The sequence below is a fragment of the Lemur catta genome, chromosome 7, assembly GCF_020740605.2.
Source record: "Lemur catta isolate mLemCat1 chromosome 7, mLemCat1.pri, whole genome shotgun sequence".
Classification (NCBI taxonomy): Eukaryota; Metazoa; Chordata; class Mammalia; order Primates; family Lemuridae; genus Lemur; species Lemur catta.
Window position 1 is genome coordinate 99,631,305 of NC_059134.1, and position 17,163 is coordinate 99,648,467.

At 48.6% G+C, this 17,163-nt stretch overlaps 1 protein-coding gene across 1 annotated transcript in view; it reads right to left on the reverse strand.

Moving 5' to 3' along the window:
• The window catches only part of AHNAK (AHNAK nucleoprotein), an 83,887-nt gene that overhangs the window by 29,985 nt on the left and 36,739 nt on the right, over nucleotides 1–17,163 (reverse strand). Inside the window, exon 5 of the mRNA XM_045555855.1 lies at nucleotides 5,250–5,349. Within this exon, the coding sequence (XP_045411811.1) occupies nucleotides 5,250–5,349 (100 nt within the window). The remainder of the gene's footprint in view (nucleotides 1–5,249; nucleotides 5,350–17,163) is intronic.

Genomic DNA, 17,163 nt, shown 5'->3' on the forward strand with positions numbered 1-17,163 from the left:
GCAGGGTAAATGGGATGGAGATAGGTGTGATTTTGCGAGGACTCCTCAGGAAAGCCCGCTTGGAGAAGGCCAGCGTTGAACAGCGACCTCAGGAAACGTAGTCACTGGCCATTGTCATTGCCAGTGCTCGGGGCTTGGCACTGACAAACCAGTTTTCCCTGGGTCCAAATGGACATTCTGCCCAACATGTCTCACAAAATGGAATGTCAGAGCTGGAAGGAAACTCGGCGTTTTTCTAGTTTGTTTTATAGAATGAAGAACTAAGACCCAGAAATGCCACAACAGGAAACAAAGCCCCTGACCTCAGGGAGCTTACATTCTAATGAGGGTGAAGAAAATGAAAAAATTAGGAGAATTTGAAAGCAGAGTGAAAAACAAAGGTGGTACTGAGGGTCGGGGAGCAGGGCTTGTCTCTTCGTGTAAGGCATCAGAGAAGGCCCCTCTGGTCAGGTGACACGAGTTTGTCATGGGAAGAACATTCCAGGCATAGTTCACAGCAAATGCAAAAGCCCTGAGGTGGGAACTTGGCTGCCAGATCAAAGAACAGCAAGGAGGCCCCTGTGGCCAAGCTCAGTGAGGGGGAGAAAGAGGAGGTCAGAAGAGCAGTGAGGGGTGTGGTGTGGAAGCCTCTAGACCACTGCGTGCACTTGAGCTTTGCCTCAGAGTGAGAAGGGGAGCCATGGAAGGTCACGAGTGAGGAATGACATTACTTGACTAATGTTTTAAAATGGTCATCCTTGTTGCTGTGCTAATAAGAGAGCAGCAGGGTCCCAGGCAGAAATAGGGAGAGCAGTCGGGGAACAATCCCCACATTCCAGATGGCAGATGTGGTGGCTCAGTTCAGGGCCATAGCAGTAGAGATGGGGAGATGTGACTAGATTCTGGATACAGAAGACCAAGCTGATGGGAATTGCTAATTGACCGAATATCTGATGTAAAAGAGTAAGAGGAGTCCAGGATGATGGCAAAGTTTGCACCCAAACAACCCGACATCTACTGAGGTAAAGTCTGTGAGAGGCAGCGGTGGAGAGAGCTGAGGGTAAAGAGAGGATTTTCCCATAAAGTGTTCAAACCCTTTTCCTTTTTTTTTATAGACAGAGTCTCACTCTGTTGCCTGGGCTAGAGTGCCGTGGCGTCAGCCTAACTCACAGCAACCTCAAACTCCTGGGCTCAAGCAATCCTACTGCCTCAGCCTCCCGAGTAGCTGAGACTACAGGCATGCGCCACCACACTGGGCTAATTTTTTTTCTATATATTTTTAGTTGTCCAGCTAATTTCTTTCTATTTTTAGTAGAGACGGGGTCTCGCTCTTGCTCAGGCTGGTCTCGAACTGCTGAAGCTCAAACCATCCTCCCACCTCGGCCTCCCAGAGTGCTAGGATTACAGGCGTGAGCCACCGCGCCCGGCCCAAACCCTTTTCCTGAGTTATAAAGTCCAATTTGTGTAAGGGAAGGATCCAGCAATTCCACAACTGGGTATATGCCCTAAAGAATTGAACGCAGGAACTTGAAGAGATGTTTCCACACCTGTGTTTATAGCAGTGTTACTCACAACAGCCAGCCGGTGAAAACAACCCAGATACCATCCGAGGACCAATGGGTGAACAAAACGTGGCATACTCATGCAAGGGAGTATTATTCAGTCTTGAAAAGAAATGAAATTCTAACACACACTACAACATACATGAAGCTTGAAGATGTTCTGCTGAGTGAAGTAAACGAGATGCAAAAGGACAATGTTGTATGATTTCATTTATATGAGGCTCCCAGAGTAGCCAGATTCATATAGTCAGGGGGTAGAATGGTGGTTGCCAGGGAGGGAGTGGGGAGTTATTGCAGAATGGTGATGGGGTTTCTATTAGGGGATATAAAAAAGGCTCCGGAGATGGTGGTGATGGTTGTATAACAATGTGAATATACTTAATGCCACTGAACTGTACACCTAAAAATCGTTAAAATGGTAAATTTTATGTTCTATCTATTTTACCACCAGTTTTTTAAAAATAAATGGAGATCTCAGATTAGTCCACTGGCAAGGACCCTCTAAGGGCTTGTATTTATAAATATAAACACAAATGAAAAACTACCCTAGAGGTTTCCCACGGTTAGCTGTGGGTGCAGGAATATCTGCTGCCACCCCACCCAGAGGGCTTCAGAATGGGGAGAGGGAGCTCATCGGATGGGGAGGGGCAGATTCGGAACAGAAGCCTGTCCCAGGCAGAAGAAAAGGAAAGAGGAGAGAACTGGAGTAAGACGGACAGAAGCAGAATGAGCCACGGGTGGGGAACCACAGGAACAGGGACATCGTGGACCACAATGGTGGGGGAGCTCTGACAACTGCTTTGGTGACTGGGCCAGTGTGACGCTAATAAAGGAGCACAAATACTATCAGCTAACATTTATTAAGTACTTGCTATGTGTCAGGCGCAGCCCTAAGTACCATGCTGGTACCAACTGGCCTAATCCTCACAACCAGCATACAAGGGAGGTGCTGTCAGCATTCTAATCTCACAGGTGGAGAAACTCGAACTTGCCCCAGGTTGGAGTAGCAGAAACAGGATTCAAACCCGAGCAGTTCAGTTTCAGAGCTGGGCTCTTACTCACTAGCCTACAGGCTCTCAAAGCAGCACAGTGTGAGAGCCGGCACCATGACTCTATGGCTCCACGTTTGTAGCTTCAACTCTCTGGGATCCCACCCCCAAAGCTTCCATGAACATTTAGGACACGGCATGGATGTCTTGATTCAAAGGCTCCACACGGTCTTATCTCAAAGTCCAGCACTGCTCTCTGGTTGGGTTTCTTCCTATTTACCAAAATGACTGTGTATGACAACAGCTGACTGACGTGTCACTGTGGGAAAACCATGCTGTGTTCAAATGAGTTGACACTGCGGGAAACAGCAGAATCCCCTTGAGAAGCTGATTTGCAGAAAGCTGGAAGCTCGTGGCAGGGGCAGGAAGGGTTCGTTTCTGGCATTCCCAAGAAGTGATGTTTACACGAATCTCCAGCTTCAAAGTCCATGGACGTCAGGGACATGCAAGTTGGTTTCCAAGGAAACGTCCATGATGGGGGGGAGGGGCGGGAGTTGGTAGCGGGAAGAGCTGTCCCCGGCAAGGATAATTGTAATCTCTCTGCTGTACTTTAAGTCAAGGCACGTGAAGATGAAAAGCCAGAGTAGTTCCTCTACGCTCTGCAGACTCTCGCTGAATCCCTGCTACTGGCTGCTAATTCTGCCTCCTTCAGGGCCTGACTCAGCGTACGCAGGTGCTCAACAAATGTTCGTTCACTGAATGAACAGACATTATGCATCCAGTGTACAAAGCCTTTGAGGGAAGGGGTCAAATCCCAAGACACTTACTCAATGTTGAAATAAATTATACAAGAATGAAAAGCTGCATCGGGAAGGGGAACACTGTGAGAAGCTAGAACCTGCTCCCCAAAGGACAAGAAAAGAATGTCGAGCAGCCTGGGAAGCCAGCCAGAGGCTCTTGCCGTCATCTATCCAGTTTATGTGGCAGGCAGACTGTTCTGGGGACCTTCCTGGGCCCTGCTTGGTGTGAAGTCTACTGGAAGCCCAGTACCATGGGGGCTGCTTGGGACCCATGGGAGAGTGCAGAGAGGGGCTCTGAGCCCAGACTTGGAGTCTCCAGTGGGCCTGGGGTGGTGGTTCAAGGCCCAGTGAGACAGGGGGTATGGGGTGTGAAAGAGCATCGTGAAGATACAGGAGCATGGACCAGCATCACAGGTTTGGGGACACGCAAGCACTTTGGTACTGCTGGAATGAAGGGTGCACATGGCAGGCGCTGGGGGCTGGGTTGGGAGCCGGGTCGAAGCGGCCTTGGATGCTAAGCTAAGGAAGCGAACTTTACCCTGAAAGCCACGAGGAGCCACTGAAGAATTTTAAAGGAGTAACATGATCTGATTTTTTAATTTTAGACTGACCCCTATTTAAACTCACTCTATCCATGGAGGCAAAGATCTAAGATAGGCAGACAGGAGGCAATTGTAGTAAGTAACGGAAATCAAAGACACCGGAGATGTTAAGGACGTGGTGACCGGTGTGGTGGCACCGTGTGCCCAGAGGCTGCCCTGGGCAGAGTAAAGCATAATAAACAAGAGCAGTTTTGAGTGGAGCGGGTGGAAGCCAGGGGCTGCGGCACTGGAGTGAATGGAAGATGAGGAAAGAGTGACAGAAAGGATGACAGAAAGACCAGGGGAGCCTCAAAATCTGTTGACTGTAAAAGAACAGCACCACAGCCGAAGGGGGTCAGGCTTGAGGGAGGGTTTCTTTAAAGGGGGAGGGGCTCATGCATATCTGTTCGCTGAAGGACATTCACCCCAGGCTAGAGGTGGGGCTGGGGAGAGAAGGGGTGAGGGAAGGGAGGGCCCAGACCTGGAGGGATTGCCCTCACCTTGGGCTGGGATGCAGGAGGGAGGGTCCTCAGGGGCGGATGGGGCAGACCCTGAGCTCAGTCTCCCCAGTGTCACTGCAGTCACTCTGCTCCAGCTGATGCTGCCATGCAGGAATGCAGGCTTAGTGAACACCGCAAAATTCTGAGAGGCCACACGTTCCATATTATCTGTGAAATCTCCTGATTCTTAAATGTTTGCAACTACCTCCAAAAACAGTTTAATTTTTGTGCAGGCCAAAAACATGGCCGCGGCCCAAACTGAGCCAATGGCCCCCAACTCAGCTCCCTGTGATCCGGGACTTCCGCAGCCCACAGTTACTCCTTCCCTCACACTCATCCTTCACACGGGCGTCTCCCTCTTCGGAGGCCGAGAAAGCATTTCCTTTACATGATCAAAAAGACTTTTTCCTAAACTCTGGCAAATCTTCAACTAGAAGTAGACTCTAACCCTTTAATTCTCAGTCTCTGGTCTCTGCCCCACCCTGGCCTCTGAGTTTAATAGATACTGTCTGAAAACGTGGATGTCCCACAGTAGCCCTGCATACGAAGAAACCCTTGAGAGTCCTTCCGAAGAGTAGCAATCCCAGAGCAAGTGCGTTTCCTACAGGCTTCTCAAAAAGCCTAAAGGAGAGAAGGAGGACCTGACTTTTCGGGCCCTGGGAGGGAGGGGCTGAGCCCTGGGGTCCTGAGCCAGCTCTGTCCATGCTGACTGCCACAGCCCAGGCAGGGCATGCTCACCTGCCAAGCTCTCTGCTCTCCTGGGCCTTATCTCTGGATAGAGGGTATCATTACCGTAATTAAGGTTATCATTCTCTCAGTCCCCATCATCTTCTCTCACCTGCTTTTGGGGTGGAGACTGAAACTGCCCCGGCTTGGCTGGTGGTTTCCTTCCGTTTATTCTGGGCTTTGCATTCCAGTGCTGATGGCTGTGGTGTGTTCTAACAACAAGGATAAAGATTATTACTGGGTCATTCATCACATCATCCAACCAATTAACATTTCTCAAATGCCTACTACAGGTAAACAAAACACCAGAGACCCCAAGTCTACCACCACCCTTCGCCAACGCATCCCAGCCCAGCCAAGCTGGAAGCTTTGGCTGTATGACAGGTGACAGGGAATTAAGCAGGGACCTAGCCTACGGTGAACACTATCCCTCTGTGAAAATCCAGTGAAACTCATACAAAGGGGACAACGCTGTCTCGGGTCATCCACTCACCAGACCTAGTCCCTGTTCTCAAGGACGTTGCTGTGGCAGAAGGAGAGAGATAAGGTGAAACTGAACACCGAGGAACAATGTGCTGCCAAGCGAACAGCATGCAAGACAGGAGGGACCCGAGCACTCATCAGTGGCTCTGCACTGAGCACCTCTTCTGTGCCCAGCACTAAGCTGGATGCCATGGGGCAGGGGCTCCACCAAGTAGACAATACCACCAGAATGTCCTGACACCTTATGTGGTAGATCTCGAATCCATGGGTCACCACCAGCTGAGGCGGGGGTCCCACCAGGAAGGAGAGCCCAGCTGGCCACGGGATTCCCTGGCCAATGCCAGGATTCCATATGGCAGCAAGACGGAAACCAGTCCATGGAGAATGTGCTCACTACCAATAGCTTCAATGGGTTATTGTTTTCATGTGTTTGCCCAAGTTGACCATCATCTCAAGAAATTACTCTTCTTCAGGAGAAAGTAACTGGGAGGTTGATAGATGGAATGAGTCAGGACCTTCAACTTTGAATTGGTGAATTTTCTTATTCATGCTTCCTGCGTACAGGTGCACTATCTTCCCTATCCCAGGCTTCCAGGGCGATTGTTGGGGCCACTTAAATTTTTCTTCACCATAAGAAATAAACAAATTCCTCTTTAGACTTCCCTAGGGGCTGGGCCAATTGATTATTTTTCTTTGCATCCCAGAGCCTAGCACAGTGTCCCAGGCATTCTGGAAACGTTTGTGGTTTGGATAGATGAAAAATGAAGACTGAATGAATGAATGGTGTAATATCCTTTCAACTGAATGATATTTGCATCTATTTAACAACTAATAGCATGAAAACTTCCAAGGCTCTTAAAAACTGCAAATAGATTAATCCTGTCCCACTGATTCTTCTTTGTCCACAAATTTCAAAAATTCGAATAGATTAATCAGACATGAATTATTTTACAAAAACAATCTTTCCTTTTCCTGAAAGAGTTTGGTTGAGTAATCAAGAATTTGATGACTCTTCCTTTTATTTCAATTTGTTCAGTTTTCAGTTCTAAAATGAAACTCAGAGTAAGTCCAAATAAGCACAGATGAAAGGAATGTTTTCTCCTTTCAGAAACAATGATCAAATAATAATGGCAAACACATCAGCACTTACCATGTGCCACACAATTTTAACCTGTATATGAACTCCTTACAGCAACTCTGGAGGCAGATGGTGTTATTACCTTGTTTTACACAAGAGGAAACTGAGGCACAGTGAGCTTAAGTAACTTTTCCTAGATCATCCAGCTAGAAAAGTGGCAGAGCTGGGATTTGAACCCGGTTCATGAACCCCAACTCTAAACCGCTAAACCAACCATTCGTGTTTCACAGCATGTATTAGAAAACATGAAAAAAGAAAAACAAAAAGTCCAAGCCAAAGTTGCCAGTATATTCAAGGTAAGAGGTTATCCTGAAGAAAGTATGGTTCTTGGCTAAATATATAGATTACCTCACAATGTTTTTCTTGGTGTAATTCATGGCCAAAACTAAAGTGCTTTAGAGGCAAGGTGTGGTGGCTCATGCCTGTAATTCTAGCACTCTGGGAGGCTGAGGCAGGAGGATCACTTGAGCTCAGGAGTTTGAGACCAGCCTCAGCAAGAGTGAGACCCCCCACCCCACCCCACCCCCATCTATACTAAAAAATAGAAAGAGATTAGCTGGGCAACTAAAAATATAAAAAATATATATTAGCCGGGCTTGGTGGCACACGCCTGTAGTCCCAGCTACTCAGGAGGCTGATGCAGGAGGCTGGCTTGAGCCCAGGAGTTTGGGGTTGCTGTGAGCTACACTGACACCATGGCACTCTCTAGCCCGGGCAACAAAGCAAGACTCTGTCTCAAAATAAGTAAATAAATAAATAAAGTGCTTTAGAAAGAACAGATTATTACTAAAACCAGCAAAACAAAGATTCTATAGTAGCTGGAGTAAATAAAGGAGTAGGAGTTTGGTTTGGTTTCTATTCACTTCAGAAAATGAAACAAATCACTAAGCAAATGGTTTTCTGATATAAATACAAAAGTAATCTGAAACCATCAAAACAAGTCACACTGCCTTAAAACCCTAGGTTCCTTCTAGAAAGCAAACCTTAGGAGGAGGCCATTATTAAATCCAGCTCTCCTGGGGGGTGATTCCAGTTCAATCACTAGAGGTTAATATCAGGGCACCCAGTGATGCTAAGCTGTGTCGAAGCCGTCAAGCAGGAAGAAGGAAAATCTTGTTAGTTACAAAGAACCATGCCCAGAGAAAACGTTCAGGGAGAAAAATTCTTTCACAACCACCATTTTGATGTTATCTTGAATATGAGGTTGAGAAAAGCAGAAGAAAGAACAGATGACACTAAGGTGTGCGTAGGGGAGCAAAATAGCCATGAAATGAAATGGTGTAAGATTTTAAATGTTCTTAAAGCTTTTCCTTTTAAAATGCACTTCTCTGTGGAAAACATTATACTGGGTGATAGGCGAGTTTGGAAAGGATTAAGGCAGGATCCATCCTGTGGTGTAGTTTCTGAGGGACCAAAAACAGACTTGAAGATGGGCCTGATATCATCAAAGCCAAGCAAAGGTCAAAACCAACAACTTCTGCTAACTGATCAAAGGAGAAACCCGGAGGCAGATGTACTCAGATTGGATGACTGGTGTCGTCATTCCAGGACATGGCCACTGTGTGGCAGGACAGGATGTAGTGGAAGGGCAGGCCATGGCACCAGATAACTCCTTGGAGCCACTCCAGAAAACAGAGGATAAGTGGGGGGAAGAGGGGGGTCACTCCCCTGCAGCCCTCCAAGGCCCCCACTGACACATAACCGTTCCCATCAGAAAGGGGAGAGACCTAATTAGTTGCTCATGCCATGGAAAATAATTACTAACAGAAGGCATAGGGTTAAATAGTGTCATTACTATACATGTGATTACATTACTAATAGAATAACTCACAATTTCCTGGCCAAGAAGAAAGAACCAAAATCTTTATTCTAATAATGAGATCATAGAAACTGGTAAAAAATAAAAGAGATCAATAAACCAATATGGGCATAGAGAAAGCAGGGGCTTTCACACCCAAAAGTAGGTAGGTACATGGATACAGCCTTGGGAGACAGAGGGTTGTGGAGAGCACAATTTGAAAGTTAGCTATTAAAATGTTAAATGTGACCAGGCATAGTGGCTCACACCTGTGATCCCAGGACTTCAGGAGGCCAAGGCAGGAGGGTCACTTCAGGCCAGGAGTTCAAGACCAGCCTGGCCAACACAGTGAGACCTCTGTCTCCAGGCATGATGGTGAGCACCTATAGCTCCAGCCACTTGGGAGGTTGAGGTAGGAGGATCGCTTTAGCCCAGGAATTCAAGGTTACAGTGAGCTATGATCTGGCCACTGCACTCCAGTCTGTACAACAGAGTGAGACTATCTTTAAAAAAGTAAAACATAAATAAAATATAAGTACATAAAATGTTAAATCCATGGGTTCCTGTATTAAATGCACAGAATTTCCATCTTCAGGTATCCAAGTGAAATACTTGTATATGTGCTCAAAGTGGCACGTGCAGGGACATTTGTAGACACTGGAAATGACTGAAAGACCTATCAATAGAGGAACTGTCAAATATACAACATTTCATTCATGCCGTGCGTATTTTACAACAGTGAAAAAGAATGAAGTAGGTCTGTATTTACCTACACAGAGCACCTTCAAGACATTGTGAAGGGGGATAAAAGCAAATTGCAAAACAATACAGTCAATATTGTTTATAGGGTTTTTTTTTAACCCACCAATATGTCCAAATGCATACAGCAAAGTCTGCAGGGCACATGCCAAGATGATGCCAACAGTTATCACTGAGGAGGAGCATGCAATTGAGTTTGGAACAAGGGCAGCTTCCACGGTAGTATTTGAATTTTTTACAAAAATGAATTGCTAGACAGTATCATTAAAACTTAAATCTTTGGAAACGTTAGTTCTAAAAATGTCTACCCACCCAATCGAATGTTGATTGGGGTTGAAAGTACTTTACCATCTGTGATTACTTCCACAAGAGGAGGTTCATTATTCAAGAAATATTTATTGAGCACCTACTATGGGCACTAGACACTGTTCTAGACTCTAGGACTATATTCAAAATCCCTGCCTACATGGAGCTTATCTTGCAATAGAGTTTATAGCATCATTTCTTTGGGTGGGGGCGTCTCTGGAAAAGAGGCATAGAGGCATGGGGAGATAAAATATGCCTGGAGTCAGGGACATGATATAGATGGGCTCTGGGCATCTCTTCTAAGCCAGGGAAAGAGGAAAAGATGACAAGGGTTTAAGGCTAAAGCGCAGGCCCATAGCATCTGGCTGGCCCCTCACTAAACAGTCCTGTGTCTGCTCCAATCAGCTACACAAGTTGAGATATCTGCAGCTGGGCAGCTCCTGGGCCACTCCCCAGCCTCCTGGAGACACTGAAAACCAAGCAGGGAAGGGGAGAGGGATGTGGTCAAGCCCTGGTGTGGCTCACGAGCTCCAGCTCCTCCAGGCTACCAGCAGGAGTTCCCCTCCTGAATGGGGCCACTAAGAATGATGATGGCTGAGAGTGAAAAGGTGGGAGGAACGAGAACAGACAGCAAGGGGAAAGTGAGTGTGTGCAAGGACGTGTGAGTAAAGAGGAAAGGAGCCCACGTAGGAGCCAACTGTGCTCCACCTGGGCCCAAAGAGGGAGAGAACATCTCCCTTCCTGCATCATCCGGCACTAGACCGAGGCCCTTACTGTGCTGGGAAGCCACGTGGGAGAGCCTGCTGGTCCTCAGTGCTCTTCCTCTGCTCCTCTGTCCCCCACGCCAGGCCACCAGGCTTCCAGCTCACTTCCTAAGCTGAACAGAATATGAAATAGTGTAGTTTGAAATACCTCGAGAGAGGCCTTGTGGCTTACTCAAGAGAGTGAACATAGTCTATGCACACATACAATTTAAGGTGGGAAGGGTAAGGGGATGCTGTATCTTAGCCCAACCTGCACTCGCAGGAGGACGGCAAGGAGAGGGCTGAGGTAAACGCAAAAGAATGACTCAATACTGGTGAAATTGCAGACATCCTTGACAAGCCAGTAGGGGAGATATTTCAGGCTGGGGCGGCCTTTCCTAAGGCCTTCAAATCACATCTTACGGGCACTTGGCTGCCCCACCTGAGCCCGGCCCAGCCAGCTTCCCAGCGACGTTCACACGGGTGCTAGAAGGCTGGGGTAATCTGATTGGCGTGGAGATTCATGTTCGCTAGGGAAGACCGGCTTTGTTAACCATCAGAGGCAGGTTCGAACCTGTTCTTCCCAAACCTACGTGCTGTCCCTCAGAGAGCCCGATGGTGAGACACACAGGGCGTGGTGTGCAGCTCTGAATCGCCCTCATTTATAAAATCCAAGTGGGTTTTCTATGTTTTGTTGGTTTTTTTTTGAGACATAGTCTCGCTCTGTCACCCCAGCTAAAGTGTAGTGGCGTCACCACAGCTCACTGCAACCTCACACTCCTGAGTTCAAGCCATTCTCCTGCCTCAGCCTGTAGCTGGGACTACAGGTGCGCACCACCACACCTGGCCCAAGTGGGTTTTCGATTGCCAAGCCCAGTTGCCCATGCTGGAGACAGGCTAGGGAGCCACCTCAACGGCATTTCTTTTCCAATTTGAGCTAAGAGGATCAACTAAAAGATTCCTAACTCACCACTTCACATGGCAAATAATCATTTCATCTCACCTTTGGCTGGGAAGAGCTTGTTCTCTGTGGACAAGGAAGTAGAAGAAGCCACCTGTGTCAGCCAAGATTTGAACAAGGCAGCACTGAGCTGGGAACGCTGTCAAGTCGTTTCTCTCTCTCTCTCTCTTTTTTTTTTTTTTTTTGGAGACAGAGTCTCGCTCTGTTGCCCGCGCTAGAGTGCTGTGGCATCAGCCTAGCTCACAGCAACCTCAAACTCCTGGGCTCGAGCAATCCTCCTGCCTCAGCCTCCCAAGTAGCTGGGACTATAGGCATGTGCCACCATGCCCGGCTAATTTTTTCTACATATTTTTAGTTTTCCAGCTAATTTCTTTCTATTTTTAGTAGAGACGGGGTCTCGCTCTTGCTCAGGCTGGTCTCGAACTCCTGACCTCGAGTGATCCTCCCGCCTCGGCCTCCCAGAGTGCTAGGATTACAGGCCTGAGCCACTGCACCCAGCCAAGTCATTTCTCTCTTGACAAGTGGGTGTGGACATTGCTCACACGTACTGTCACATTAAAACCCCTTGCCCCAGGAAATTTTTGGTCTCAATGCCTCAAAATCTGCTTTCTAGAAAGATCTTGTCCAAACCCGGGAAAAATAAACACATCTGCCAAACCCCAGTGTGAATGCGGGTGATTTGCTCACCGGATGCCACAAATACTCTTCTGCACTCACATGTCAGTACATCAGGGCCAAGTGCTGCCCAGCAAAAAACACAGGGCTTTGTCTCATTCTGCAGTGGTCTGCGCTGGCAACGGGGCCACTGTCACTGTGTCTGCCAGGCTCAAACAGAACTGTGGGGCAGGCAGGGGGCAGGGAGAGCAAGCTGCAATAAAGACAAGGCCAGCCCCCCCTTGCTTCAGGTGGAAAACACAACTCTCCACATCCTGGCTGCGCTTTCCGGGTCAAAAAATTCACTAGGAAGGAAGGGAGGAAGGGTGGGAGAACAAATTAAGGTGTTTTGTTTGTTTTCCTCTCTTAATAAAACAAAGCCTGGCCGGGGCACCCAGAATCTCATCAGACAGATATATATTTTTTAATTAATAAAAACAAAAATAATCAATGGGGAAGAAAATAACCAAAAGCCACACTTCCCAGACTTAAGCCATGAGTGACGTTTCAGATGCCAGCCACCAGTTTTGGACCAAACTGGTCAGATTTGGGGAACCTCCTCCCCTTCCACAGCCCAGCTTTCTTCCACTCCCCCTTCTTTCTTGGTCGTCATCTTCCTGCCCTACACAGCAGCCCTCTACAGCCCCTGCGGCCCCACCTTTCTGGAACTTCAGGTCCTCGCCTCTGAGTCTCCAGGCTTTTCCTTTCCCTCCTTTTCCACCCCAGCAAGGCAGTCCTGGGTGCGGGAATGGCGCGGATTTGAAAAGTTTACTAGGTGACAGGCTGCAGACTCTCCATGCTTTGCCGCAGCTGAACTCAGACTCATCAACAGCTCAAGGAAAGCAGCCAAACTTGAAAACTTCAGCAGTAACTTCTGAGAGAATCAGTTCTGGTGTTTATTTGAGTTTGCTTGTTTCTACCCTAAGTATAGGCTAATGCCTTGGAGACTAAGGAGCTAAACAGTAACAGACAGAAGGAAAGCTGGAGCACATTTTGCTGTGTGTGATGTGATCGGAGAGTCATAGGATGGCTTATCAAGTCTCTGCCATAAGCCTGGCACTGTGCCGGAAATAAAATGGTTGGTGAGCAGCCTGCATGTCCCTCACAGAGCTGACAGTCCGATGGGGGAGGCAGACAGAGAAGCAATCGGTCACTGATGGTTTAACACGAACAATGCTGAGAACAAGGAAATACGGGGCAACATGACTGCTCGAGATAGTTGAGGAAGACGGGGGTGTCAGGGAAGGCTTTCAGGAGGAAATATCCCCTAAGCTGAAACCCAGTGGAGGAGGAAGCAAAGCCTGCTGGAAAGCCAGGGGCTGGAGAGAGCAGAGTGGGGCCAACGAGTCCAGCTTGAGGCTACAGAGGTTGACAGTGGCCAGAGTCAAAAGCAGGGAGACCTCTGGGCCAAGCACTCCCCAAGCCTTGGCTGGGGCATGGAAAGGCTGACACATGTGCTCAGAGCCACCTCCAAGACCTTTTCTTCCCTGTAAACCTATACGAGTTTCAGGCTGGCTTATCAAAGCATTCCTATCCAACTTTTAAGCCTCCTTATTCAGTGAGAGTTAAGCAAATACTCATAAATACAAAACAACCAACAGCCCAACGCATGTCAGAATAGAGTAGGTGGGGACACACCCTGACTCCCACGTTTTTTCCTGTACTTATTCCTGTCACCCACAAGGCCCTATCAAAGGTTCCCCCTGATTACACAACAAGAACTTGGCTAGTAAGATTTTGGGGACACACAAGATCCAACCATTTCCCCTTTGGAGATCGTAAAACAACGAAAGTGAGTGTTTGCTGAATGTGCAGGGCAAGCTTTTTACCTGCGGTGCCAGCAGGGTCTGGAATCACACCGCATGGCAAGAACCTGATTAATCCAAGGTGTTTATTTCCTTCTGGTGAATAGTAATGTGTAATTTCCCATTTTGAGGGACAATAATTGCTTCAAACAAAGGGCAGTCACCAAAAACAGTATTTAGAGGAAGTGGTTTTCCTCCATAAGAGGATTGCAGCTCAGTTTAAAAAAAAAAATTTTAAAAAGCTTTTGTCTCAAAGCATTAATTTGTCTCTTAGATATGATTCAAGAGATAACTAATTTTGGGGAAAAAACAGTGTTCAAATAGAGAAAGAAAAGCAAATAACCAGCCTCCCCACCCGGCCTCCCAGCAAATTTGCTTATCCCACTCTTCCCTCCTGCAGCTAAATTCCTAGAATTTATTTTCTAGGAATGTAGACAATCCACAACAGCTGCCTCCACTCTCTCACCTGACTTCCCTATCTGCCTGAAGGGCCCACTTGAAATTCAAGTTGTGAGGCGAACTTGCAATATTGCAAGTAGAAAATGCCCTGGCATCATTCCGCCTGCCTGTTCACATTCCAGCCCGCCCCACTGCCTGGCCACTGGAGACAGGGGACAGAGGCCAGGCTGGCAGCCGTGGGCCCTTGAGGAGACCACACACCCGGGTAAAACACACAAATCCAGGCCACACCACACTGGCTGGAAGGGCCCAAGGTTGTCAAAAGCTTTCCCCTTCACCTGGCCGAGGGTGGGGGCCTGCAGCCCAGCATTCAAGAGCTGTGCCAGGCTCCCAGACCAGAAAGTACCCATGCTGTGCGAGGCTGTGCTACCAGGCTCTCCTGTCCCAAACACCCTGCGCTGGCCTGCTGATGGACCTGAAATAACCATGAGGGACCTACCCCTCAGGACCCAAAAGCCCTCTTTTTACATGTCAATATTCAAAAGCGTTAACCTATATGACGCTGACACGCTCCAGAACAGGACTTTCTCAGGGTACAAAGCTGTCCTTTGACGAAAGTCTGGATAAAGGCAAAAGCTTGTGACATGCACTGTTAGGGATTTGGGGACCCAGCAGGGTGAGGGGTGAGCTCCCGAGGCCACGCCCTGGGAGGTGTGAACCTGGCCCCAGGTGCTTCCCAACGCCCCCCCACCCCGGTCCTCTTTCCCGCCTGCTCGCCCCCCACCCTCGCCCCCCTTTCCTCCCCTCTGTGCTCACCGCAGAGCGCAGGGCAGGAGGCTCACAGCAACCCGAGGGGATGAAAATCTGCCTCGCAACGGATCCCGGGACCCTGATTCGGCCAGGCGATTGGCAATTCGGCCGAAGGGGGCGTGGCGGCAGATGCTCCCTAGAGACCGGCCCCTCATCCTCTGCACACTGAAGACCCCAGGACTGCAGGATGGGGGGCTTAAGGGTGAAGCGGGTGAACTTGCCTAGATGCTGCAAGCGCGCTGCTTTACTTAGATTGTAAATGTATTTGGGGCACCAGGAGGGACTTATAGAGACGGGAAGCGGAGCTAAAGTCCCATCAAGGCCACCCTTGGGCGCTGTCCCTGCTTCCTGTGAGTCCTCGCCTCTGTCCTTTTTCTTCCCTTCCCTCTCCACGCCCATTTACGATCCCTGCGGCTCATTGCAACCCCCGCCCTTCCCTCTCCTGGACCTAGGGCTTTGCTCCTCCCCCCCCCCCCGTTGTCCCTCCGGGGGGGGGGGGGCCTGGCCACACCGCATCCGCCACTGCGTACCTGGTACCCCATGCTCTTTCTCGTGCGTTCCCCCTTAGATTTCTACTTGCTTCCTTCTTCCCCACTCCCCCATAATCTCCGGAGTAAAGAGCCAGTGGTCTCAGCTTAAGGATGCCCAAGTTCTTCCCCTTGGACTGGGCGCGGGGGTGGGGGTGCAGCTGCCCCATCCCTCCCAGGAAGCCGGAGGTCCTCATGCACCGCAGATTGTTGGCAAGTTCTCAAATTGAGCTAAAAACAGCCCACCCTGGAGCCAAGCGGGCGGCCGGCAGGTGAAGAGAGAGAAGTGGAAAATGTCATGGTTGAGAACAACTCTGTTCTGCCTAAAATTCCTCTCCGGAGCCCCTCACATTTCCAGGCTCTCCCCCAGGCAGGAGGCTCAGCCCCTACAGGGCCCCAGCTAGCCAGAGGGTGCACGCAGTCCTGGCCAGGCCTCCCACGCCAGGGGCCCTGTGGTCAGACAGGAGTTGGGGGGAGTGGAATTACAATGCAAATGCTTTGACTGTAGTTTCTCCCTTGTTTATTATCATCATGGGAGAGTGAAGACTCAGGAGGGGAAGGACCCAGGGTGGCACTGGGCAGGTGAGCCACAGGAGGGGCTGGCAGCAGCCAGGAGGCTGAGCCCAGAGCCTGCCCCCTTCACCTGAAAGTGGACAAATGGGTGTTATGCACCAGTCTTTTCCATTCGAGGCTCCATCTGAAACCAGCCAAGCTGCCTGGGTCTCGTTTCTTTCTAAGTTCCCCCACCCTCCTTCTCGTGCTCCCCTGGCCCCATCCTGCTGGGCCTCCCACTTCTCCACTGCCACCCTGTCCCTCTGCCTGGAATGCTCTCTCCATGCTCCTCTACAAAGCTGGAAACAGTTGTTAACACTGTTTTAATGGACACTGTTATTAACACAGACGTCCTGATACCAGAGTGAGCAGAATGCCCAGACACCAGTGTGAGTCCTGACTCTGCTATTTTCTAGCTGTGTGACCCTGTACATATTGCTTAACCTCTCTGAGCCTCTGTTTCTTTGTCTATTAAATAAGAAAAATTATACCCATCTCATGGGGTCATTGTTGAAATCAAAAGAAATAAAGCATATAAAATACATATACAATGTCTAACACAAAGGAAGAATATATAGGAATAGCTAACATTGATAGTACTTACTGTATGCTGGGCACATTATATATGTTAATTTACATCATCCTCACAACCATGCTATGAGAGAGGTACCATATCATCTCTATTTTACAGATAAGGAAACTGGGCACAGAGAGTTTTGATAACCTGCCCAAAGTCACACAGCTAGGAAGCAGAACTGACAGCTGTTACTATTATTATTACTCTCATTTCCCTACTAGACGGTAGGCTCATTGAAGAGAGGGACTTTGCACATAATCGGTTGATAACCACTTTTGAGAATGTTAAAAAGGCCAAGACCCTACAAATGTCAAGAGACATGCTCCATTTCCTAAAACTCCCCCAGAAAAAGAATTGCCAGCTTCTTCAGGGAAGCAACAATGACATCATGGGGAAGGGGGAAAAGTATGTTATTTAATCATAAAGCTTAGATTGACCTAGGCAGGGTCACCTCTGCCCAGCTCTACGAGTTCAGACCAATCACTCCACTTCTCTGAGCCTCGCCTTTCTGGTT